The 27,645-nt window shown below is 40.7% G+C and overlaps 1 protein-coding gene across 5 annotated transcripts in view; it reads right to left on the bottom strand.

Moving 5' to 3' along the window:
* Positions 1-27,645, bottom strand: part of PHEX (phosphate regulating endopeptidase X-linked) — a 259,915-nt gene that overhangs the window by 188,623 nt on the left and 43,647 nt on the right. For all 5 annotated transcript variants that reach the window (XM_081793111.1, XM_081793110.1, XM_081793113.1 and 2 more), the window contains 2 exons: positions 1,822-1,908; positions 539-765 (listed from right to left, as the gene is read on the bottom strand). In XM_081793111.1, the coding sequence (XP_081649237.1) occupies positions 539-765; positions 1,822-1,908 (314 nt within the window). The remainder of the gene's footprint in view (positions 1-538; positions 766-1,821; positions 1,909-27,645) is intronic.

Here is a 27,645-nt window from a genome sequence, read left to right on the forward strand (position 1 = left end):
ATGGCCCATTCCTTCATGGGAGAAATGCTTACTCTCCTAACAGAAAATGCAAACACTTAGAACAAGTTTTTCTTCCTTTTTAAATGAAGGAAGGGAGAATCAGGATGAACTTGACAATGAAATTTTAGATGTGCCTGCAAGAATATGTTAGGGAAAGGAGAACAAAGTCTCGTGGTATGTGTTCTCCTTTGTCAAGGGAAGGATGAGGTGAGGGGAGGAGCAGAGTTCACAAAGTCTTTGCAGCCTGCTCCCCACTGGAATTTAGGGGGCCCACACATGCTCAGAGTAGAGATTTGAGGGCCAGATCAGAGATGACTTGAAACTCATCCACAAGCTTCCTGAAAGGCAGACAAAACTGATTTGTTCCTCATTTACACTCCACAAATCTGGGATGAAGGGGAATATTATAGATCCTAATGATTAACAGAATTGTTATCTGATCATTTCAGTAAGGTGCTAGGATTCTCGTTCCCTGGAAACACACCCCAAAAGGCTAACCATGAACTGAACAAACGGGATGAACAAGTGCTCACTATACCTTCAAGATATGTTCGTTGGATGCTTTGTCATCAGGGGACACATACAGTCGGATGAACACAGAATTGCTGTACTGACCACGAAATGTTGCAAGGGTATGCAAAAGACTGAACTTTCTCTCTGACCACACTCCCTCAGGACCAATATTAGACTCGAGCACAGGCCAGCGGAAAGGTGAATGCCGCAGGATGTGGAGCAATGGTTTGGCATCTGCTCTTTCGATCGCTTCTGAAAGGGAACAGATATGAAAGAAGAGTTAGAATTGCAAACAGGCTCACCAAACTAAAAGGCAAGTGTATCTTCTCAAGAGAAAATTCCCGTAAGGTCCCAACTTAGCATTTCAGCTGTTCGAGGGAGGTGTGGTAGACTGAGCACGGCCACAGAGACAGAACTACCTCTGATTCACACTTCAGTGTCACTGCCTAAACTTGGGGTTCTTGCCAGGAGAGCAGACTAGGGAGCCTGCTGAAATTTCTGACAATAAAAGATGGGCTCACTACAGCCCAATGAGTGATATTAGGCTGAGAATATTTTGGAAAACTACGGAACCACCCTAGGTAAAGGAAACTGCTTGGTAAAACCAACTCCTCCCCAGTATGCATGAATTAATGCCTTAAGGCTCCTTTGTCATCTTTTACTGCCCTCTTCTACCTCACCAAATAATATCTCAAATCCTAAACAAGTTAACACACTTCCCACTGGCACTGGTTTCTCCCTGCAGTGGTCTTGAGAAAGCACACCAGATAAAATGACAAGTGTCACCTTAATTCCAATCAGACCCAAGATGCCAACACAGGCCTAACACACCCACCTGAGATGCCTGTTAGACTGATGGAAAAGCAGAAGGGGCCCGGCCCACCTGGGAATCTGGATTTTCTTGGGCCCCTGTAAGGTTCTATGGGATATAGCAACACTCCCAAATACTCTCTCTCCCAGGCTCCTTCTCAGACCAGACCTGGCCTCTGGATTCTTATTTCTGCACCACATACAATGGGGTCTGCCCTTCTGACCCTACCCAAGTTTCTCATGGAGTACTTGATACCTAAAGAATCCAAGCCATAGAAATAAAATTATTTTCCTATTTTCTCCATCAAGCTACCAACAGAACATTAAGGACGGGAGAGTCAAAATCCAGTCTCTGAAAATTGTTCCTTTCCTCAAACAACACTTTTAAACATTAATCGAATTCTTAGTAGTTCTCTTTTTCCTTAAATAATATCTTTAAACATTAAGAGAGTCTGTGAAGAAGAGGGTGGTAAATATTTTATTGTCTTTATTACTTACTCTCATTCATGCAAGATGAATAAAGGATTTTGGCTTTCTGTATGGCTTCGGTGTCCCGCCTTCTACTGATAGATTTCTCCAAAAGTGCTAGGAAGGTGGAGAAAGGATTCGTTAGTATCCACCCACACATGGTGCCGAGTTAGAGGTCATCTGATAACCACAGTCCCAGCCTCCAGAAAATTAAATGTAAAGGCAGACAGCCCCGTAAAAGACACATCTATAAAAGATACACAGATGGCAGAACTGAGTCCAAGTTGCTTGAGGTTCAAATAAAAAATAAAATTTAACATTCTCTTTTCCAAGGTTCTCCTAATTCACAGAATCCAAAAGTTCAATTTCTAACTGAAACTGGACCTGCTGCAGGGGTTAATGTTTTCTGCTACCTACACAAAAGGAAACAGAATTCATTTATTCAAGAACTAAAAATAACTGAATTCTGTTCCTTGTTTCTGCACCGAGTAATATTCTCAAAGGAGGCAATTTCATCAGAGTCGGGTTTCTTAAGATTTCTCCATAGCCCAGCCTCTCAGGGAGGTCACCTGGAAGAAATTTCCCATTAGAAGTTTTATTCAGTGTTGCATAAACATGCTGTGGACATGAAAGAAGTTGTTTAGACAGGAAATGGAGAGGCGAGATTGGAAAGCCTACCCAAATTGCCTGAAAACTTGTCCATTTATACATGCAAAGTCCTGGCCATTTAAATGAGGTCATGTGTATAAAATGGTTGCCAGCATAGACCTGAGCCCACCCAAAAAATGATTTGCTATTTATAAAATTAGTGATGCTTTTTTCTGAAGGTGAAAAATGACAGCTGTCACTATTAAATAGAGGAGGAAAGCCAAGACTCAAAAAAAAACTACCCTCTTCCCCAAAACACACCTTGGATGCACTTGAGAGTATTAATTTTCCTACATGAAGCCAAGACGAAGAATCCCCATGCAGCACCGTGTTACTGCCTACATCAAGCATCAAACTGCCGTTGTCAAGGCATTTGGAGTTTATTTCTGAAGCAACTTAGCTGCCTCCAAATGATGGCACAACAGATGCTCCCAAAGTACTCTGAATAGCTTCAAGACACAATGTAGAGTGCTCATCAAATTAACAAGTAATTACGTATTACCTGAAGAGGAATCTTTACTTCTAAACTAGAAGTTCTACCTTTCTGAGGGCACCTGGGTGGCTCAGTCGGTTGAGTGTCTGACTTCAGCTCAGGTTGTGATTTGATGGTTTGTAGGTTCGAGACCCACGTCGGGCTCTGTGCTCACAGCTCAGAGCCTGGAGCCTGCTTGGGATTCGGTGTCTCCCTCTCTGTCTCTCTCTCTCTCTCTCTCTCTCTCTCTGCTCCTCCCCTACATGTTCACGTGCTCTCTCTCAAAGATAAATAAACAATAAAAAAAGAAGTTCTACCTTTATGGGGGAAAAAAAGCAATCCAGAGCTCCTGTCCAGTTTTTTATGAGCACCTGTACGTCAAACAAGTCCACATTAATTACATGGATTCAAATAAAATACATTGAGTTGGATGTGGGCGTTTTCAATTATTTCAACTTGTGTCATGTTTCTTTCTTGTGTGTTATCATAGCAATAAAAGCAGGATACCTAGCCCCAAGGATAAAGAAGAGAGATTTGTTTTTTTAATAAACATAAAGCTCTAAAACCATACCCACATATCTTTCTATTCAAATCAGATCATGTGCCTTTCTATTGTATTACTTCCACAGTCATTGGACTTTTAGGGAGACACATTTGAAAGTAACTAATCCAAATTCCATTTAAGGACATGATGTTATTCCGATGCTATAAACACTCCACAGATTGCAAACAAGAATGCCCTTAGGACCAAAAACAAGCCACGGGAGCAAAAGAATTCAAAGCATTAAACATATGCCTGAGTGTGCACCCAAGGCAGTCTGTGTATCACAAGAAGGGAGAAAGAGGACATGTAACGCTAAGTAGGGCATTCCCAAAACCCTAACTAGGCACAAATATCAATAATATGTTCAGGCATATCCCAGAGATACTGTGGGTTCAGTCGCAGACTATTGCAATAAACTGAATATTGCAATAAAGCAAGTCAAATTAATTTTTTGGCTTCCCAGTGCATATAAAAGTTATGTTTATACTATACTGTAGTCTGTTAAGTGTGCAATAGCATTACGGTTTTTTTTGGAGAGAGAGAGAACGTCAGCAGGGAGAGAGGCTAGGGGAGAAAAGGGAGGGAAGACAGGGGAAGGGAGAGAGAGAATCTTAAGCAGTCTCCACAATCAGCACAGAGCCAATGTGGGGCTCAATCCCATGAGCCTGGGATCCTGACCTGAGCCAAAATCAAGAGTCAGACACTCAACCAACTGAGCCACCCAGGCACTTCAACAATAGCATCATGTCTTTAAAAAAGAATGTAATACCTTAATTAAAAATACTTGCTTGCTACAAAATGCTAACCATCATGTGAGCTTTTAACAAGTTACAATTTTTTTGTTGGTGGAGGCCCCTGCCTCCATGTTGAGGGCTGCTGACAGATCAGGGTGGTGGCTGCTGAAGGCTAGGGTGGCTGTGGTAATTTCTTAAAATAAGACAATTAAGTATGCCACCTAGATTGACACTTCCTTTCAGGAATGATTTCTCTGAGGCATATGATGCTGTTTGATGGCATTTTATCTACAGCACAACTTCTTCCAAAACTAGAGTCAATCCTCTGAAATCCTGCTGCTGCTCTATCAACTAAGTTAATGTAATATTCTAAATCCTTGGTTGTCAATTCAATGATCTTCACAGTGTCTTTGCCAGGAGTAGATTCCATCTCAAGAAACCATTTTCTCTGCTCATTCATAAGAAAGAACTCCCCATCTATTCAAGTTTGATCATGAGATGGCAGCAATTCAGTCACACCTTCAGGCTCCACTTTCTCTTCTACTTCTCTTGTGATTTCCACCACATTAGAAATTACTTCCTCCCCTGAAATCTTGAATGGTTGGAATCAGCTTCTTTTCAGACTCCTGTGAATGTTGACATTTTGACCTCTTCCCATGAATCATGAATGTTCTTAATGTCATCTAGAATGGTGAATCCTTTCCAGGAGGTTTTCTATTTACTGTTCCTAGATCCATCACAGGGATCACTTTCTACAGCGGCTATAGCCTTATGAAACTTACTTCTTAAATGATAAGACTTAAAAGTCACAATGACTCCTTGATCCATGGGCTGCAGAGTGGATGTCGTGTTATGAGACATGAAAACAACACTAATCTCACTGTATATCTCCATCAGAGTTCTTGGGTAAACAGGTATACTGTCAATGAGCAGTCATATTTTTTTCTAAGCTATAGGTCTCAACAGTGGGTTTAAAATACTCACTAAACTATGTTGTGAACAGATGTGCTGTCATCTAGGCTTTGCTGTTCTATTTAGAGAGTACAGGCAGAGTAGATTTAGCATAATCTTTAAGGGCCTTAGGATTTTCAGAACGGCAAATGAGCAATGGCTTCTACTTAGTCACCAGCTACATTAGCCCCTAAGAAGAGAGTCACAGCCTATCCTTTGAAGCTTTGAAGCCAGGTATTGACTTCTCCTCTCTAGCTATGCAAGTCCAGGATGGCATCTACTTCCAAATAAGGCTATTCCATCTACATTGAAAATGTGTTTAGTGCAGTCATCTTCATGAATTATCTTAGCTGCATCTTCTGGATAACTTAGGTATCTGGATAACGCAGCCTCACCTTGTTTTATGGAACAATGTTTTATAGGTTCTTTCCTCAAATCTCATGAACCAACCTCTGCTAGTTTCCAACTTTTCTCCAGCAGCTTCCTCGCCTCTCAGTCTTCATAGAATTGAAGGGAGTTAGGTCCTCACTCTGCATTAGGCTTTGGCTTAGGGTGTCTATATTGTGGCTGGTTTGATTTTCTATCAAACTTTCTCCATATCAGTAATAAGGCTGTTTTGCCTTCTTATCATTTGTGTGTTCACTGGAGGAACACTTATCATTTCCTTCAGGAATGTATCCTCTGCATTCACAACTTGGCTACCTGTTTGGTGCAAGAGGCCTAGCTTTCAACACACCTTCCTCACTAAGTTTAATCATTTCTAGCTTTTGATTGAAAGTGAGAGACATAGGATTCTTCCTTTCATTTGAACACTTAACAGGCCACTGTAGAGTTATTAACTGGCCTGATTTCAATATTGCTATGTCTTGGAATAAGGAGGCCTGAGGAGACGGAACAAGATGGGCGGACAGCCAATTAGTGGAGCAACCAGAACACATACAACATTTATCAATTAAGTTTGCCATCTTATATGGTTTGTGATGCCCCCAAACAATTACAATGATAACATCAAAGCTCACTGGTCACAGATCACCATAACAAATCTAAGAGTAATGAATAGGTTTGAAATATTTCAAGAATTACCAAAATGTGACGCAAAGACTCAAAGTAAGCAAATGCTGTTGGAAAAATGGCACCAAAGAGACTTGCTTGATGAAGGTTTGTGGCAACCCTGCAAGTTTTTTAAAAATGCAAGCTCTGCCCAGCCCAACAAAGGAACTGTTATAAAGTGAGGTATGCCTGTACGTGTTAAAATTCTGGTTTCTGTACCGGAATATGGCTTTTAAATACTTTTTAAGTTTATTTACTTTAAGAGTGAACAGGCATGCATGTGCATGAGGGGCAGAGAGAGAGAATCCCAAGCAGGCTCCACATTGTCCATGCAGAGCCCGATGCAGGGTTTGATCTCACAACCGTGAGATCATGACCTAAGCTGAAATCAAGAGTCGGCCACTGAATTGACTGAGCCACCCAGGCGCCCCCAGAATGTGGCTTTTAAAACAAATGTAGCTATCACAGGTTACCTGTCACACACCTTCCCTTCTCCTCTCCACCTCATGCCCAAGCAGGCAGGAGAGCAATGATATTAAGACAATAGCATGGCAATCAGTTGGCAGCATTCATTTTATGTATCTCTGTATTTGAATTAGTGGTAAGAGGAATAAAGTCTAGCCTGGAGAGTCATTAATGAGCAGAAAACAAAGGCTGCCTATCAATGGCACTTACTCAGGTTATTAAAATGTCCCTAAAGCACTGAGAAGGACTCATGGGTCACCCATACAAGGGCATTCCATCATAATCGAAGTTGTTTCTCAAATGATTTCTCAATCCTCACCCCCTTGCGTGCATCCTTAACCATGTTATGACAGAAAAGTGAAACTCCAGTTCATAAAAACCTACAGTGCAACACACCTCAGACTTTAAAGCTGGTTTCAAAGCGCTTCTGATCAAATTTGAACATAACACACATTACGTATCTTTTCTTCTCATTAATCTTAATCAAGTAAAATTGTTTTTTCAAAAAAAGACAAATAGACATGTCAAGTGGGTGGGCTTTCAAATCACACCAAAGTGGTTTCTGGTTTCAGCTTGCTGCTTCTTTCTAGCTGGAACCGGGCAAGTTATTTAATCTAAGCCTCAATTTCTTCAACTGCAAATTTGAAAGATAATAGTGCCTACCTCCCAGGAGTGTGGTGAAGATCAAACATTTTAATGCAAAGAAACTCCCAATATCAACGGGCAGACACCTACGTGATCAACCAATGGTGGCTTAAACAAGATTACAGGCCGAGTCAGCCATTTACAAAACTGTAATCAAGCTTGTTTCTTGTGCTTTTCCATAAATGTTTTTTCCTCCTCCCCTCTTAGGATAATGGTAGCCAAAGGCCACATGCTATAATGCAAGACACTGCTGCTCCATGTGCAGGACTGTTTTACAAACTGTAGCAGCCCTAGCCACCTCGCAGAGCCCCACATTCCATGCTTGCTTTGCTTCCACAGTAGAGGCAATGCTCCATGATGAGGGATATTCCACAGTCAGTGTTAACCCATAAAAATATTTTGCTCACATTCCTCTTAAACAACAAGGCATTTTTCTGATATATACATTTCTAATGAAACTATAACATACATACAAGAAAACTACATTGATCATAATTTGAAGGATTTTCACACAGTAAACACACCCTTCTAACCAATGTAACAACCAGAGCCCCAAAAGTCCCTTGGGCTCCCTTCCAGTCACTACTTCTGATCAAGACAACAAATATCCTCTTTGGGGAAGTGCTTACTCAAGTCTATGTCCCCTTTTATTGGGTAATCTATCTTTTACTGATTTGTAGAATTTCTTCATATATTCTACACCAAGTCCTTTGTTGAATATTTGTATTGAAAAATCTCCCAATTAGCTTCGTTTTTCTTTATTTTTATTTTTTATTTTAGAGAGAGAGAGAGTGCAAGTAGGGGAGAGGGGCAGAGAGAGATAGCATCACAAGCAGGCTCCACGTTCAGTGCAGACCCCGACACAGGGCTCGATCCCATGACTCTGGGATCATGACGGGAGCTGAAATCAAGAGTCGAACACTCAACCAACTAAGCCACCCAAGCGCTCCAATCAGGCTTCATTTTCTTAATGGCATCATGTAATGAAGGAAAATGCTTTCTTTTAATACAGTCCAAGTTCCCTATTTTTTCTGTGTACAGTTAGTGTATTTTGTGTCTCACTTAAGAAACCTTTGCCTGCCCCAAGATCATGACAATATTCTATGCCTTTTTAAGAATCCTTATTGTTTCATGTTTAGATCTACAGTCCACGTAGCACTGGTTTCTGCCCACGGTGTGAACAGGCATGCCTTTGTAACACAAGCCTGGCTTCACAGGGGACAACTTAAAGGGACAATTTTAATGAGGAAGCTATTTTTGGTCATAGGGCCCCAAGTATTGTCACATACGAAGTAACTTCGGTGCATAAAATTAGCATTAACGGTGGCTATTCTCCATTAAATTGAGTAGTCTCTGTGGGGCAGGGGCTGTGTCACATTCATCCTGCAGCACCCAGGACCTACTGCTTGGCATGGTTGGTGCTCAGTCCACATTTGCAAAGTTGAATTTCCAAAAAGGTTAATTAAGTCTGAGAGTTGTTCATCCAACAGAAAAGGAACTGTGAGAAGTTGGACTTTATTTATTATTGCTGGGTGTAATCAGCAATGTCCTGATTACACGAACATCTATAATCTCCTTTTCTCACATCCCAGCGTCTGTACCATACAATGCAATCCAAGATTTCATTCATCAGTTTTCATGAACACGAGTTTTTAGGGTGCCTAAGTTTCATCATACCAATGGTCTCAGCTTAATCATACATTTCCACTTCCCTGGTCTTCCATCTGAGGGAAAATACTTGGTTGGCATTCAACTTCCTTTAAGTTAACAAGTTGACACAGGACGACCAATTCTACTCATTCAACTCACCTCTCCTGCTGAGACAAGGCCTTTATTGAGGGCTCTGGAACCGGGAAAGAGAATTCTCCACAAAGGACAAGACTCCTGAAGACCTGGTAAGTCAAGAGCTCAAAACAGTCGCATGCAGCCCAGGCCAGTCATTTGAAGTTTCTTCAATATTTAGGACCTTTCACCTAGTATCATTTTCAAAAATTTCACATGCACAAAGTTTTAGGCCTATCAGCAAATACCTACCAAGAACCTCAGTGCTGAGCTGATGCCATTTGAATGAGATGGCTCAAGAGCACTGGAACTCTGTCAAAACATGCTCCTTTGTGTTCTTTCTCCCAACCCTGCAATCCGTCTATGTGTCTAGCTACTTGCTAAGAGAGCAAAGCTGTCTGCCTGATTTGCTTAAAAGCAAACAGTAACTGCATTCTCAATCTTCATGTTACATGCCATCCATGTGAATTCTCAATCTCATGATTGATTACGCCAACATTTCTCCCTTAGAAATCAGGGGGAGTATCCTCTTAATTCTAGTTAAAGAAAAAATAGGAAAAGTCAAAACTTTGAAAGGTCAAATCCACACTTAAGGAAAGGTATGCCCTTCCACACCTAGGTAACAACCAGAATGCTCTTTAGAAACGTATGTATTTTTAAACCTATCATATCATGGCCTGGTTTCCCGTTTGGTGGTACTTAAAAACCACCTTAGGATGGCCCATAGTTGAATGTCGCCTCTAATCTTACTATTTTTAGTCCTTGTTGATTTTCCAGGCTACAGACTTCAATTTGGCTTCCAGGCTCCTCAGTTTATTGACCGTACTTGAGAAATTTCATTTTTCTAACCCACACTGCATGGGCATTCAGCTCTTATGCAGGTGGACCTGGAGAGTCTAAATCGACTTGCAAAGCCCATTGTTACTCTCATTAAAAAATAAAATTCAAGTTGACGAAGTCATGGTCTGTGGATCCCATAACCCTCATGTTTGCACACGAGCAGTGCGACACTCTACCTGGCAGTTCCTCCGCCCACAGCCAGTCAAGCATGGGATTACCTGAGTCTTTCTGACACACTGAAAAGACAGTAGGAACTGATATTTCTCATTCTTCTGGGAAACTCCCATCTAAACATAGGGAGAGAAGCTGTCAGAATCCTTTTCTCCGTTCATTTTTTATGATCATCTTATAAATTATAATTGTTGATTGGTGTCAGCTTAAGAAGAAGAGGCAGGGATTACTTGAGGGGCACTAAAACCCTCTAAACTCATCCATCTAAATCAGGGCTTACCAAACAACATAAAAATACTCCCCATTTAATACAAAAGACCTCTTTGCCCATAATGAAATCAATTCAGACATTACAAAAGTATAATAGAAGGTAACTCTTTTATTATGTTCACTTGTAAGTGAATTTATGAGGAGTACACTTAGCAGGGTTGTACTTCAAGATAATTTAAAATAAATTTTAACATTACTCTTTGACAGCACAGAATTACAATGTATCTGCCAATATGATATTTTAACTCCTAAAAATAGCTTTCCTATTTAGATCATTTGTACCTTAGCAGATAATTCAATGTAAGGCCTGTGTGAATTTAAAGTCACTAAAATCCATCTTCAGTTTTTTTTCCCATAGTAAAAACCCTAATTATATATTTTGTCCTACCTATTTCTACTATCTTAACATTAGAAGGAAAAGGCCATGTATGGTTATATAACCCCTCCAGGGGTCCTTCCCGAGCAGTCCTGAGACATCCAAGGACCCAGTGGTGACAGCATTCATTTATTAAGCACCAGCTCTGTGCTAGGTGTATTGTATACAACCTCAATTAATCTCCCACCAACCCTCAAAAGCATGTATCACTGATCCCATTCTGCTTGTAACAAGACCCTAAGAACCTGTCCAAGGAAACTCAGGCAGGAAAGGTTAGAGCTTTGATCTGGGCTTAGGTCTCTAACTCCTGCTCACTCAACCATCAGGTGCCCAGTAAAACTCCACATGTTGCTTTTGCATGTGAGAACAAGGCCTCCAAGCGTGTAATCCAGAGGCAGCAATGCCCTCATAGACCTGAACAGATCTCTTGACCTTGACCGGAAGAAAGGCCTTCCCTGGTTACATGGAGACATGTTTTTGCAGTGGTGGACTGACTCTGGGCTGAGCCATCTACCCACTTTGCCCTGTGACCACATCTGTGAGCAAGGAGACGCACTCCTGAGGTACCTACCCAGGGGTGGGAGGCCTGGTGAGGTTAGGGCCGGACAAAATTAGCTGGTCCCTAAGGTGTGACTTCACATTACGCCCTAGTCTAAACCAGTAGTGTCCAAACTTGAACCTGCATCAGAATCACTGGAAGGGCTTATTAAAACACCAAGTGCTGGGTCTTCCCCCAGACTAATATAGTAGGTCTGGGGTATGGCCCAAAACTTTGCATTTCTAACAAATTTTCAGGTTATGTCCATGTTACAGGTTGAGGGAACATGCTTTAAAAAGCAATAGCGCTTACCAGACCTCCTTTACTTACCCCAACTTTACTGAGGTATAGTTGACAATTATCACCAGTCCTTCTTAATGTCTGTGATCCCAGAAAACATCACCAGCCCACAGGCCCTCCTCCTCCATTCCCCATCCCACCCAAAGTCACTGCTGATTCCCTCACTCCACAACTCCATCTTAATTAAGCGTCAACATTCTTCAAGGACAGTACTACTCTGTTTTGTTCCAGAGACACTCTCCTCGTATTGGCCCATTTAGGTCCAACTTAGTTTCTCAGTTCTGCAAAGTCCAGCTTTAAAAGTTCCTTTCTAAAAGGTGAAATGCAACAGGGGTTTGAGGTGAGGGTTGATTCACTGGTTCAAGAGAAAAAAAAAAAAAAAACTACACGATGCCAGGAAAACTTCCAAAGTGAAAAAAATACAGGACATCTATTTTTAACTCTCACTTATACCACACCCTACTGCAAAAAAGAGTGGGATAAATACCACGTCCCTTAAATCCCGAAAAATCTGAGCCCCAGACTTCACAACTCCTCCCTCATCTGTGAAAGTGGCATCAAAAACACTGTAAACATAGCTTTCAAAAGCCACTTCCCAACCAAACCCTGTCTTCACTCCCACCTTCCATGAGGAGGTAAGAGTAGCAGAGGCTCTATTCCCGGCCATTCAAACTACAGTGTGTGGTGAAGAAAAACCATCCTCCTTAGATAGCATTTCTAACAGTGAGGGATTAGGAACCAGGCTCTCTTCCCCGCTCTGTCCCAAAGAAGGGAAGCAACAACACGTTGGGCACAAGACAAAGGGGCAGAAGGGCTGGCAGGAAGACAGAAAACTTCCATGCCCACCAGCTGCTGCCGCGTGGCTTCTGCAGCAGATTCTGCCGGGGGACTGGAGGTGTTTGGCAAAGTACATTTCCAAGTTCAAAGAAACCAGGGGCTACAGAGAAGAGACAAGGACCCTTCACGCTGACCTGAGGAGAACACAGAGAAAATAATCCCCAATGATGCTTGGAGTTTTCTGTAACAAGGAAGACATCTCTACCTTCACCTGGATCCCAAGCTAGACAAGAGGACAGCAACAAGGGGCCTTCTGAACTGATCTCCATTCATCCACTCCTTCCTCCAGTATCATTCTCCACATGCAGCCAGTGTGCTCTGGCAAAACCCATCACACCCCTCAACATGACATTTACAAATGGCTCCCCGGGCCCAACGACAGAGGGGAAAATCTTTACACAGGCTAAGAGGCCCACATGCTCTGGCCCCTCCTTTCTCCAGTCCTGTCTTTTGTCCCTTTTTCCCTTCCAGCTCTGAGCTCCAATCACACTGGGCTTCTTGGGTTTCCTCAAAGGCACCAGCTGGACAAAGCCTCTGCTCATGCAGCTCTTTCCGCCTGGGTTAAAATTGGAGACATTTGAAATGTTAGACCCATAATCTGTGGGGGACAAATTATATGGCTGGATTGGTTTGGGCAAGTCACATAATTTCCCTGACCTTCGCTTCCTCGGATGTAGGGCAAAGACAGAAATAAACAATGAAGGCCAACAGCACCAAATTAGAGTGAGGAACCAAAGAGAAAACAAATGATAGGCTAACAGAATAAAATTAGTAACAAGAACAGTTTGGGCCTTGGGGAAGTGAACTTACGAATTCAGAATAGACAGCAGGTAGTAGAACTGGTTCCATTTGGAACTTCATCTAAGTGACCACCATAGGAAGCAAACTTGAGAGCATACTGGCACACATCCGTGTGGGTTTCTCTCAGAAATATCAGTGCCCACACCCATCTAAACTACTGATGAAAATCAAATCCCCTTCTAGTTTTCTAAATTAAAAGGTCCATACATGTTTTAAAAATACCTCTCACTGTATAAATATGAACACCAGTGAGCCTTTCCAAACAAACATTTCTTATTTGTGACATGCTATTCTCCAGCCAACATATAATTAATTTTCCTGTTATGGGTAGTGCCTTTTTACATGGAATGTTCCCTTGACACTTTAAAGCAAATAGTCCATCATTACTAATTCATTAAGCATTCAGAGAGATGCTATTAATCACAATGAACTAATGTGGTATTAATGGTTAGGTTATTAATCTGCAATTACATGCAGATTTCCTAATAAATTCAAGTTGCCCAAGTTTTTTGAGGAGGAAGGCAAGGGAAAACAAAATGAACATATCTTTCAGAAAACAAACTAAGGGAAAGAAATTGCTCTCCTTGAATCATAAAACAGTACATACAAACACCCTGTATGTACAACAAATCTTTGTATTTACCCAATATAATGACATTTGTACTATATAGGTTTTCATCAAAATGATAGTATGAATGGAGGAAAAACAAAACCACCCATGCACTCTGGAGATGTACTGAATTTCTTCAGTCGCGTGCTGTGTCCTTAGACACAGTAAAGCCTGGCTACTCAACACGTGGTCCCTAGACCCGCAGTGTGGCCAACACCTGAGAACTTCTCAGAAATGCAGACTCTTGGGTCCCTTCTCAGACCTACGAAATCAGAATCTTCACTTTTTAAAAAAATTCCCAGGTGATTTATGTACACATTAAAGGCTGGGAAGAATAGCGTTAAAGTCCAGCTTTGTAGCTGCACACGAGAGGGGAAGAAGGAAGTGGTGTACATGAAGACCGAGGAGTACAGACGAGGGAACAGCATGCCAATGTCACTGAGTATTGTTAATTGTTTTTAAACCTTTTTTAGTGTTTATTTTTGAGAGAGACAGAAGGAGAGAGCGAGAGACAGAGAGAGCATGAGCAGGGGAGAGGCAGAGAGCGAGGAAAATAGAATCGGAAGCAGGCTCCAGGCTCTGAGCTGTCAGCACAGAGCCCGATGCGGGGCCCCAACCCACAGATGACGAGATCATGACCTGAGCCGAAGTCAGGCACCTGACTGACTGAGCCACCCAGATGCTCCTCACTGAATATTGTTGAAAGTACATAAACAAGGTGGATGTGACAAGCAGTTGGGGAGCCTGGATTATTGGAAATATAATTTATATGCCATATTTCATCAGTTCTCAGAAGCACACTTTTTTTCACATCTTAACATGTCTGAAATGGGAATCCATCTTACAACTGTCAGCTAAGCACAGTCATGATGTAGTTGCCATCGCCCGGCCGTGTGGGAACTTGATCTCGGAGCTCTTACGGTAGGTATCTCAAATGAATTGGTTGCATGGCCGGTAAACTGCCACTTAAAAAGCCTTTAGAAAGATTTCCATATGATTCGGGCATGAAATAAAAACTGACTGCGTATCCCAATAGGCAATCTTGGAGGAAAACAGCTGAGACAATTGGGGAGCACTTTTTTCAGAAACGCTGAATCACTGCTGCTATTAATGGAAAGAAGACAATGTTTTGTGAGAAAACAAAGCACTGATGACTTGAAATCAAAAGGACTGTGAAGAAGTTTTAGCACTACTCTAACCAGTCTCTTCTGCCTGCATTTTTCTTTTTAATTAACGCAAAAGAATAATATGATAAAAATTAATGTCTAAAAGAACTCTTTCAAGCAAGTAAAAATTTCAGGTGAAAAGGAGGCATTGTGTGATGGCTTAGTCTTTGTTGGCATGAAGCAATGATGCATCTTACAATTGAAAGTATTTTTATTTACTGAAATATGATATTAATTTAGTTAAGGCTATGTAAGCCTCAGCAGTGTTTGTGTGCTGTCTTGCTAAATTTTAAGTCAAATAAATGTAAGAAAATTGCATATAACTATAGCATTACCACTACAGAATACCCAGAATTTTTCTTTTTTCTATTTAAACACTTATTTATTTTTGGGAGAGAGTGAGAAGCAGGGAGGGGCAGAAAGAGAGGGGAGACAGAGGCTCCCCTCTGTCAGCACAGAGCCTGATGTGGGGCTCGAACTCACGAACAATGAGATCATGACTTGAGCCAAAATCAGGAGCCAGATGCTTAACCGATTGAGCCACCCCGGTGCCCCAGACCCAGCATTTTTCATCATGAAAAATAATAAAGATGTCCAGAAATTTAGGATTGTGTGGATTTAAATAAAAAAGGGCAATATAAAAAATTTTTCCAAAAGACTCCAAAAGCATTTGAAGGACAAGTGAAGCCCTGAGCGAGTTGAGGCATTTTAATTCCTCAATATTGGGTGTCACACGCACATCTCGGGTTTGGCCGAGTGCGCAGGCAGACACGAGGCCTCTGGCAAGAGCAGTTCCATACACGTCCTGCCACACCGTGGGCCGTGCAGCCTTCAGACCTCAGCAGGAGCCACAATTGCCTGCTTTCCTCACCCAGCACTTCCCACAGGTTCCCCACCAGACATTTTTCATTCTGGCAATGACCTGCAGCTTCTAAACCCTAACTTCCTCTGCTCCACAGTTCAGAGGTTCCAGGCCGACACCAACATGTCTGACTTCAATTAAAATAAAGGAACTTTATGTCTTAATTTATTTGCACTGGTGTGTATCCAGACCAGTGAGTACATCAAGAGAAAAAAGAAATCCCTTTTCTTTTCTCACATTATCCTGGGACTTGGCCAAAAGGTTGGGAAATGTAAATTGAGAGAAATTAATAAATTAGGGCATTGCCTGGCATTCTTTAATGTCACCTAGCAAAGCATGCTGCCAGAGCAGTAGTTTTGAATGGGTCTCAGTTCAGAAAACTCACAGAACTTTCTCCAATGGACAGTGCCTACAGTTCTCGACTCAGTTGGTCTGGTTATCACCCTTGAGAAGGTTCTCAAACTTGGCTCCATAATAAAATCACCTGGTGGAAGGGAGTGGTTAAAAATCCAGAAGGCCAGGGGCACCTGAGTGGCTCAGCCGATTGAGCGACTGACTCTTGATTTCAGCTCAGGTCATAATCTCACAGTTCATGAGTTCAAACCCCCATGTCGGGCTCTGTGCTGACAGCAAGGAGCCTGCTGTGGAGTCTCTCTCTCCCTCTCTCTTAAAATAAACAAACAAACTTAAAAAATCCAGAAGGCCAGGCTATACCCCAGACCAATTACATCAAAACCCCTAAGGATGGGACCCAGGGATCTGTTTTTAGGCCCCCTTGTGATCTTGGTGTGCAGCAATCAGTGAGAAGCACTTCTCTAGAGCAGCACTATCCACTACAGAAGCTGGTATTAAGCACTTGAAATGTGGCTGGTCTATGTGGAGATGTGTTTCAAGTATAGGAAGCATACCGAATTCCAAAGACTTAAGAACAAAAGAATGTCACATGTCTTGTGAATAATTCTTTGGTTATGTGGGTTTAGATAGAATCATGTAATTTCACCTGTTTCCTTTTTCCTTTTTAAGGCAGCTGTTTAAAAATGTAAAATTGGGGCTGGGGGGCACCTGGGTGGTTCAGTTGGTTAAGCGTCCAACTTCGGCTCAGGTCATGATCTCACGGTTTGTGGGTTCGAACCCCGCGTCAGGCTCTGTGCTGACAGCTCAGAGTCTAAAACCTGCTTTGGATTCTGTGTCTCATTCCCTCTGCCCCTCCCCACTCTGTCTCTGTCTCTCTCTCAAAAATAAATAAACATTTTTAAAAAATGTAAATTCGGGGCACCTGGGTGGCTCAGTTGGTTAAGCGCCTCTTTATGTGGGCTCAGGTCATGATCTCATGGTTCATGAGATCAAACCCCACATCGGGCTCCGCTTTGACAGTGTGGAGCCTGCTTGGGATGCTCTCTCTCCTCTCTCTCTGCCCCTCCCCTGCTTGTTCTCTTTCAAAAATAAATAACATTTAAAAATGTAAAATTACACATGACTTGAATTTGTGAGTCACATTACATTTCTTTTGGACAGTATTGACTTTATAGGTCACCAGCTATATATATATATAACCTCTCCAAGCCTCAGCTTTCACAACTGTAAGATGGGACAATACCACCTTCTTAGTTTTCAAGCTGTTTATCAGGCACTAAGAGTCAAACCATCTGAATTCTAATCCCAGCTCCACTGCTTATCAGCTATGTGATCTCGGGCTGGTTAATGGTACTGCTCAGTGCTTTTGTTTCCTCTTTTGCAAAACGCAGGTAAATCTCTCAGCTTACAGACCTGGTGGCAGTTCAGTTTAGAGAGTTCAACTAAGGGTATTATTAAACAAAGTCATCTCTATAAAGTGCCTGGCCTACTAGGCCCTTCTCAGTGTGAGATTCCTATGAATTTTTTTTTTTTGAATGGTTAAAGGCTCACTTTATAGCCATGAGTAGAAATTGTGCCCATTAGTAGTATACTAGTAGAGAAATGGGGATTTTGCCACATCTTAAAGATGCTCAACCCATCCACACCATCAAGCTGCATTTGAAATATTCTCTGAATTGAAGGTGAGAGTACAGCTAAAGCCATCTCATCAGGGAGACTGGAAATGCGAGGCTGAAATTTTCCACTCAGTATGGCATGTATTTTTGTATGCAAGCAACTTTTTAATTTTTCTGGTGCCTAAGTTTTGCCACTGACCAATTAGGAGTCTAGTAAAGGTATGTGACCCATTTCTTTAACACATGGGTTTCAAGGCCCAGACTACCTGAGTCATCTGCTTCTGCTGTGAAATCTGGATGACCCCTGGAAGTTCCTACACAATCCCATATTCTCAGCTCCATTCCCATTCCAGCTTGTGGCAACCAACAGCAAGAACACGTGGGAACTTGGAGAAGCTTCAGGAATCATTACCACCACAGCTCACGTGGGTATACCTCGGAACTGTTACCACCAAAACAGCTAGGATTTTTCTTCCCTTTCCAAACAGTCAGCGTCTTTCAGGAAGTAGCTTTTCAAAAATATGCAACCCTTTTGAACAACTGCCAAATAAAATACACTTACACCAACCATGCAAGACAGGGCCTGGGTGTGGGCAAGCTGAGAAGTGTCACTGTAGGTGTACAGAGGCCTTTCTCAGGAGGCACATATCCTGTGTCATCAGTCAGGCCAAAGAACTTATATTTAGTCCAAAGAACCTAAATTTAGTCGACAATCTTCTCAAGTAAAATGTCTCTTTCTTCCTACAACATTCAAGCTAACTAGCAGGAAACTTCATAATGTGTAAATTCATATTTACACAACACAAATGCCCCTCATCTGCTTCCCCACTACTTTTTCCAGTTGGTATTTGCAGGCACAGCATTTCCAAGCTATAGCTCCACTTCTCATGAACCTTAGCATTTCCTGCTGCAAGTCAAAAATCTCACAAATGAATTTCAACATGTTCATCAGCCCATCTCATTCCTGTCACCTCTCCCCAAGACATGTTCGTGCCTTCCTCCCAACCAAGCCCAGTTACATGGATCCTGTCTTTTCCTAGGAACTTCATTCACAGCACCTCCCAATCTCAAGTTCCCCTCTACATCCACCTTTCCCAGTTCAACCAAGAGTAAGTGTCTTCAAGATCAGCTAACAAGCAAGCTCTTTCAAACAATACGTATTGTGTACTTGGAATGAAGATTCTACTTTGTGTATTACTGTCTTCAATCATTTGCATTGCTTGTAAGTATTTTTAACTACACCACACCAAAAGCTGTACCATCTCTAGCTGGGTGCCAACCTTTAACTCTCCGCTTTTGTAAAAGGCACGTGACAGCTCTTAATAATCTCATCTATAAAACATTTATTCCGTGGCATAGGTAACTGCATAAAGCCCAAATTGTAATCAGCTCAAGGTATGGCATAGACACAAATCTCTGGTTTCATCTAATATCCTTATAAACATATGAACTGTTGGTAATGTGCTCATTACCTGGGGATTCAAGACAGTAGACTGTTCAGAGATTTGGGTATGAATGGACCTATGGGGTTACATAATAGCCAACTCTTCTTTAAACACCTAGAATTAGGATGCATCAAAAGGCTGAAGTTCAGTGAAACTCTACTTTCTCGAGGCCTGCCCCAGCAACGTTTACCCAGACAGGGGTTCTTAATCATTTTTGTGCCATACATCTCCTGGGCAGGCTCTTAAAACCTAAAGACCATTCACAAAATAATGTTTCTGAGTGCATAAGAAACACAGGTTTCCAACAGAAACCAGTTATTCTGCAACACAGTTAACAAAACATTTGATTTACTGTTTGACATCATAATATATGTGCTACTTCATTAACTCATTTAATAGTAAGATCTAGCATTGGGTCTAAGAACCACTATGACTGTGAAGTGGTGATGTATGTAGATAATATTCCAAGATACTTGCAACATCTATATTAATACAGAAAAATAAAGATTTCCATTGGGAACAGTATCACACCCAATAACACACAGTTCATAATTAAAGAAAATGCTGAAGTTCCATTAGAGGTTAGTGAAAATAAAGCTGCATTTTTTCCCCTTCAAGTCCTTGGAAATCTTTAGACAGCCTTCTGTCATAAAGAATCCCCTAGGGAGGAGGCACCTTGGTGGCTCAGTCAGTTAAGCCTCTGACTTCCCAGCTCAGGTCACGATCTTGGAGTTTGTGGGTTTGACCACCGTGTCACGCTCTGTGCAGACAGCTCAGAGCTTGGAGTCTGCTTCAGATTCTGTGTCTCCCTCTCTCTCTCTGCCCCTCTCACACTCACACTGTCTCTTTCTCTCTCTCAAAAATAAGCATACATTAAAAAAAAAAAAAGAATCCCCTAAGGAGGGGGGGGGGGGGAGAAAAGAAAGGCAAAGTGGTGTAAATGACAAAGAGTGGCATCTGAAGAGGATCTAGAACAGCCTAACATGACACTTTTCCTCATTTTCACCCCTTTTCTCTTTCTTTTTCTGCAAGTGGGATTTACAGCTCCCATTCCCCCAATCAATCTGTTGACGAACCAAATAGATTATCGAGACCTTCCAGGTCTGAGGTCATGACCAAGATGTGGCAATAAAAGCTGGGAATACACACAAATGTCCTAACCTATTGTTTCCACCTCCAGGCTTGCTTCTTTTAAGATCAACTGTGTTATTTACGGGCATGTTGAGACTTCCAGAAAAAATTACATCACACTATTTTACTTTAATGATGCTGGTAAAGTTTTCTTATGAAATTTGTAATTTTTATTGGCTAGGAATCTAACATTTCTCAAGCACCTACTAAGTGCCAAGTGCTTTCAAAATGGTAATTTAATGCTCATGAAATTAACAACAGCAGATGTTATTTATTGAACTCTGTGTGGAAGACTGTTGATGCACCTCATTGAATTAATCCAACAGGATCACCAGATAAGAAACTAAGCCTCAGAGGAATGTGGTTTGCCAGCAGTCAGGGAGCCAGGAAGTGGCAGAATCCCAAATGCTTTCCAGAGCCCAACCGTAAATGACATCCCGGGAGTTTTCCTTTTCTTTACTGTAACTTACACACGATCACACTACCAGGGAGTCTGGGAGCCTCAGGAAGGTCTCTAGCCTGTCTCAGGGTCCATTCCTCTGTCCTACCTTCCTGAGGCCTCGAACACGAATGAAGAGCAACTGACAATTACCCTTCCCCTCCACCAGGGGCAAGTTCTGTTTGGATCTCATGCCAGATCTTGTGGAACAACATGCCGGGCCTCAGGCACAGATGGAAGAGAAGAAACAAAAGAAAGCCACCCCTCTCCACTGAGTCAGCCAGCCACTCACAGAGGGCACAGTCTTTCTCTCCACTCTTTAACAAGTATTAGTGAAGACCAACTACATGCCAGGCACTGTGCTGGGTCACAGTGAAGCCCAAAATGGCACCCTAGTTAAGAAAAACAAGCAAACAAGTACACAAACAAGGTAATTCAAATGGTTCTTAGTACCACAAAGAACACTAATAGGGTAACAGCATAGAAAGGGACTGGAGAGGAGAGAACTATTTTTAGCAAAGGTGTTCTGTGACCTTTCTCTACTGCTTAACTCTACCACTGACAGAAACTGGAATTTATTCCCAGATAGCTCACCTTTCTAATAGCCTATTCAGGGTTCTAGAACAGGACTGATAGAAATATTATCTGAGCCAGGTGCCTGACTGGCTCAGTGGGTTGAGTGTCTGACTCCTGATTTTGGCTCAGGTCATGATTCCAGGGTTGTGGGATCAATCCCTGTGTCAAGCTCTGGGCTGAGCATGGAGCCTGCTTGGGATATTCTATCTCTCTCTCTCTCTTTCCCTCTCTCTCTCTCTCTCCCTCTCTCTCCCTCTCTCTCGCTTGCACATGCTCTCTGAAATCAAAAAATAAAGAAACATTATCTGAGCCATATATATCACTGTTAATTTCCTTGTACATTTAAAAATAAGAAAAATGAAACAAGTGAGGTTATTTAACAATATGTTTTAACCAAATAGATCTTAAAATACTATCATTTCAATATGTAATTGAGGAAATAAATCATCAATTTCTTGGTGAGATATTTTACATGTTTCTTAAATGAAGTCTTTGAAATTTGGTGTGTATTTTATATTTACACCACATCTCAATTCCAGTTAGCCATACTTCAAGTATTCAAAAGCCACATGTGGCTAGTGGCTACCGTATTGAACAGTGCAGCTCTAGACTCTTGATTATAGTACCTGTTGAAATATTTTGTGATGTGTAGATTTTTAACTTCCATAAGGGTAGTCTTGGGGACCTTATTAATCTCTGCACTTCTGTATCCTCCTATGTCTAACACAATGGCTCTTGTTGGATAGGAATGAGGAAGTATAAATTCTCATTGCTACTGGCAAGGATCTTATGACCAAACAGACTTACAATCATGAGACAGGGGTGCCTAGATGGCTCAGTTGACTGAGCATTTGAGTCTTGATTTTGGCTCAGGTCATGATCCCAGGGTCATGGGATCAAGAACTGCATTGGGCTCCATGCTGAGCCTGGAGCCTACTTACGATTATCTCTTTCTCACTCTGCCCCTCTCCCCTGCTCAAACTTTCTAAAATTAAAAAAAAATTAAATTAAAAAAATAAAGAAAGAATCATGAGACAGTGAAAATAAAAGTAGAGAGAAATAAAGAAACATGACCCTTAATGTCATGGTTCAGCTGCTGGATCAACCCTTACCTGAAATCCACATTATCACCAGACATTTTGGTTACATGAACCAGAAAATTTCTCTTTTTTTAAGCCAGTTGGAGTTGGGTGTTCTACTACTTGTGACTGAAGGCAAGTGGTGCCCAAAAAAAGTAAATGCCTAAACAATAGTCTTACGTTCACAGATTCATTAATACAGTCAAAATGTTGTGCATTTCAATACATTTGAAACGAATGTATTTCCCTCAAATTAAAGAGCATAAAACTCAGGATGAATGTAAGGAACCCAACTTATTTGTAATATTAATCACTATGACAGAAGAGCTACCTGAAGGCCAAAAGGGAAAAGATGAGATCTTACAAATGAGTGCTTGGAGCAGAAAAGAGTCAAAAAGACAAGGACATGCACTGGGGGTAGAAAAGGACGCACAAGAAGAAAGCCTAAAATGCTGTCAGAACTACTGGAACACAAGCTTTTACACTTGATGGCCATTCTCATGGCCTCTGCACTTCCTTCAGCTATTTAGGAAAATATATTCTAGAGTTACATACACATTTTTCAGAGAGGCTTCAGGAAGAAATGCATTTGTATATTCAAAGTGAATGTTTACTAGCAGGAAATTGCTGAACTTTTTAAATTTGACAACTTCTTTCTCCTTCCCCACACTATACACACCCAAGTTCAAATGGTGTACTGAGATTAGGAAAAATGCTTTACTTTTCAAGTAAAGTCATTTCATTTCACATTCTGAATGTCTTCTGTACAGGCCCAAATCTTCATACACCACCCCTCTGTGTATGCAGGACTTATGATGACATAGGTATAATCTGGCAATTTGCTAATTCCTGTGTGGCTACATAAAAAAGAGCCACCATGGTCACAAAAATAGGAATCTTCTCTGAGTGGGCACCCCCCACCCTAAATCCCATCTATAGAGCAGGTTCACTGAGATTTACTGGGGCTGAGTTTCACTGGGAATAAGCAGCCCAGCAAAAGGGCTGGTTGCTTCCTAGCACTTCCCCACCGTATCCCCATGTTTTTTTTCTAGTCTGACATCATGTGTTTCAAAGAACTTAATGTCAAAGCTCAGTTTGATACATCATATTATGTTCATGGTGGGAGGAAAATGGCAAAATTCATTGTCTTCAATCGTCTGAACTTCTTAACTATCAAATGACTTTACAGGTGCTCAAGTTTTCAGCTTTCTATTATCTTTAGAAGATGATTTGGCTAGGATCATTACAGCAAAAACATGATTCGGGGGGTATTTAATTATGAGAACCACTTGAATCTCAGGCAGCAGATATTTACAAATAAATAACCCATCTATGAATCACAATCATCTTTCTCTGCTCATTAATGCATAGACCCTACTTCATCTTATAGTTCTGCTGATGCTGTCTTGCTCGAACATAATAATATACTGCATTTCTTTACAAAATAGTGGCAAAGATTGCTATTCCATAATAGAGATGAGCTGGCTCTACCTTGAGTCATCTGTCTTCTGTTTGACACAAGTGTTCTATCTCACTTATTGCCTCATGTTTCATAAGCGCTCATTTGCAAAATTTTCATCTGCTCGTTCATAAGCAACACATTGCTGTGTCATCTTCATGGTCACATGAAGACAAATTTGGGAAGTTTTGTAGGAAGGAAATTTTGAGACATCCAAACACATGACTATATTCAGCCTTTAAAAAAAAAAAAAAAAAAACAACCCTGCTTCTTGGAGAGAATACGAAATAATTTTATCTTCCAAGTAGAAATCTGAGTCTTATATGCCATTTAAAGAAAAAATTCACGGAGCCAGGTTGGTGACTTCAATAGAGGGCAATTTTTCATCAGCCAGGTCTGTCAAATCCATTTTATTTCACAAATTGGACAGCCGTATCTGTGTGTTCTCTATCAGCCATAAGAAAATGGTATTCTTTTGATTGGTGGTATTGGGTTTTATTTTTGGATGTTCTCTCTTTTTATCAAGGGTGAGGAAAATATCTAGACAGTATTCAATATTTTTGAAAGCACATGATATTTACAAATGATAAGACCAGAATAAAGCGTAAAGCATTTGGAAGACATTACTTCATGAGCCTTAGAACTAGCTGTGAGACAAAAATGGAAGCAGAGAGTACAAACATTTACTGAGGACCTGCTATATGCCAGGAACTTGACTGGGATGAAGTGTAATTTATACGGGTCACCTCCTCTAGTCCTCACAAACCCTATGAAAAAGATTCTCTCATCTCCATTTGAAAGGTAAGAAAACTGAGCTAGGAGAATTAAGTAATCGGCCACAGGTGACACGGAGGAGAAATGAAAAGTAACTAAGATTCAAATCCAGCCCTGCAGCTTCAATGCTCATGCTGAGGGGCTTACAGTGAGGACAAAAATCTGGAAATAATCCAAACGGAAACACAGGAATTGACTGAATCAATTACAGTATATCCATATAAAGCAGTCATGGCAAAGGATAGTAAAGATCTCTTTTTATGGACATGAAAAGATGTTAACATGTCCAATAAAAGGAAATTATAAAAACAGAATCTACGATCTCTTTTCACATATACATATAACTTTGTATGTATATTTGCATTTAAAAAGTTATCGGTGGTGGGATTTTACATAGGTTCTTCTTTTCGACTAATTTTTATTTTGTTGTTTTTATTATTCAAATATAATTGGTATACAATGTTACCTTAGTTTCAGGTGTATGACAGTGATTCAACAATTCTGTACATTATTGGGTGCTCACCATGATAAGTGTAGTCACCATACAACGTTATTACAATATTATTGACTGTATTCCCTATGTTGTGTTTTTCAATTCTGCAACTTATTTTACAACTGGAAGTTTGTACCTTTCATCTATTCTGCCTTTCCCCTCATGCCCCTCCCCTCTGGCAACCACCCATTTATTCTCAGTATATAGGAATCTGTTTGGGGGATTTATTCACTTGGTCTTCAGACTCCACATGTAAGTGAAATCCTATGTTATTTGTTTCTTGTTATTCACTTATAGTTGGTATACGATGAGCTTGTATTACCTGGACAGTTGGATGGATGGGTAGAAAGACTGTGAGATACATAGATACATACAGTATACAAAGGGACACGGATAGAATTTAAAGATCAGAGGTTTAAAAAAGCAAGACTTGTCAGCACATCTGACATTTGAAAAGTTCCATTTAAACACTTTAATAATATGTAATCATCTGAACATACTTGCAAAATCACAAAAATATCTATAAATCTGTTTCTACTTTTATAGGTATATAGTCTCACTATTATGTATAGGTGTACAGTTAGAGACAAAGAGATAATATACATATTGACAGAATGAAAGAATAATAATAATGCAAATGTAGCAAAATGGTAACTACCAAGGAATCTGCATAAAGGGTATATGGAAGTTCTTATGCCATGCTTTCAACTTTTATCTTAGTTTGAATTAATTCAAAATTAAAAAGTGTAAAGAAGACGTATTTTATATATCAAACACATACATCTGGTACAAGATGATACTAATTTTTAAAGAGACCCTAATTGACTATTTGCACTCCTTCTTGGCACTTAAAGCAAGAGCCCCAATGATCAATTTTTGAGTTCATCCTTTACCGTGCTTGTCACAGAATAAGTTGGGATTTATCTGGTTGGGTCTTTAACAGAGCAGAGAAATATATGGGAAGCCTCCCATGTCGTTTCAAAAGGCCAGCACGATTTTGATAAGAGAATGTGACAAACCTAGCACACAAAAGTCGCAGACCAATCTGCATCATAAATATAGACACGAGTGTATGAAACGAAATAGCAGCCTATTCAACTTCAGCAATGTCTTAAAAGAAAAATAATAAACCATTCATAGGTAATGTTTATTTCAAGATTCTAAGGTTAATTCAGTGTAAGAAAATCTAGAGAGGTTAAAGACATACTCCATCTGATTCTCTCCATAAATAGTGAAGACACCTTTTTCTTGAACAATGCCTTCTTGCAAACTAAGAGTAACAGAACACGATAAAGAATACCTATTCAAAACAAAGAAAAATATAATTAGGGGTTGAAGGGGGGAATATTGAGGGCATTACCCACCAAACGAGGAATAAGGAAACTATACCCATTATCACTGCTATTATTCAACTCTGTTCTGGAGGCTCTAGCCAATACAGTAAAAGGAATGGGAGAGACAGAAAGTATAATTATTTCTTAAGTTTATGATTACCTACCTAAAAAATTCCAAAGAAGCCACCAAAAAGCTATTAATTAATAAGCCCATTCTAATGAGGTCCCATATGGATATATCAAAGCTTTACAACAGGCATCAGGAGTTGGCAAACTTTTTCCATAAGGGTCAGAGAGTAAATATTTTAGGGCTGCAGGTCACATGGTCATACGGTCTCTGTAGCAACTATTCAATTCTGCCACTGTAGTGCAAAAACAGCCTTTGACAACACATAAGTGAATGGAGGTACTGTCTCCCAGTGAAATTTTATTTATAAAAATAGGCAGTGGACTGGATTTGGCCCACAGGCCATAGTTTGCTGACCTCTACTTCATACCTCAAAAAACAAACATAAAACAGTTGATGGAAAGGAGTTACCATCTAAAGCAGGAAGAAAATATATAAAGACCTAGAAATAACTTTCTAAGGACAACTTGGCTGTATGCAAAAATTAAATTGTGAATACTCTTTCAACACAAATATCCATGTGTATTCGAAATGGAATTGTTACTATAGTGTTATGTATGTTTACTATAGTGTTAAAGCACGTGACACAGTAGTATTCATAATATTAGCTAAGTTTTTATTTAATTTTTTAATTTTTTTTAAATATAACTTATTGTCAACTTGGCTAACATATAGTGTATACAACGTGCTCTTGGTTTCAGGGGTAGATTCCCGAGATTCATCACTTACATACAATACCCAGTGCTCATGCAATAAGTGCCTCCTCAATGCCCAAAACCCATTTTCCCCTCTTCCCCGCCACCACCCCCCCTCCCATCAACCCTCAGTTTGTTCTCCATATGTAAGAGTCTCTTACAGTTTACCTCCCTCCCTCTCTGTTTGAAACCATTCTTCCCCTTTCCCTGATGGTCTTTTGTTAAGTTTCTCAAGTTCCATATATGAGTGAAAACATATGACATCTGTCT

This window comes from Panthera onca, chromosome X (assembly GCF_046562875.1).
Source record: "Panthera onca isolate mPanOnc1 chromosome X, mPanOnc1 haplotype 2, whole genome shotgun sequence".
Taxonomy (NCBI): domain Eukaryota; kingdom Metazoa; phylum Chordata; class Mammalia; order Carnivora; family Felidae; genus Panthera; species Panthera onca.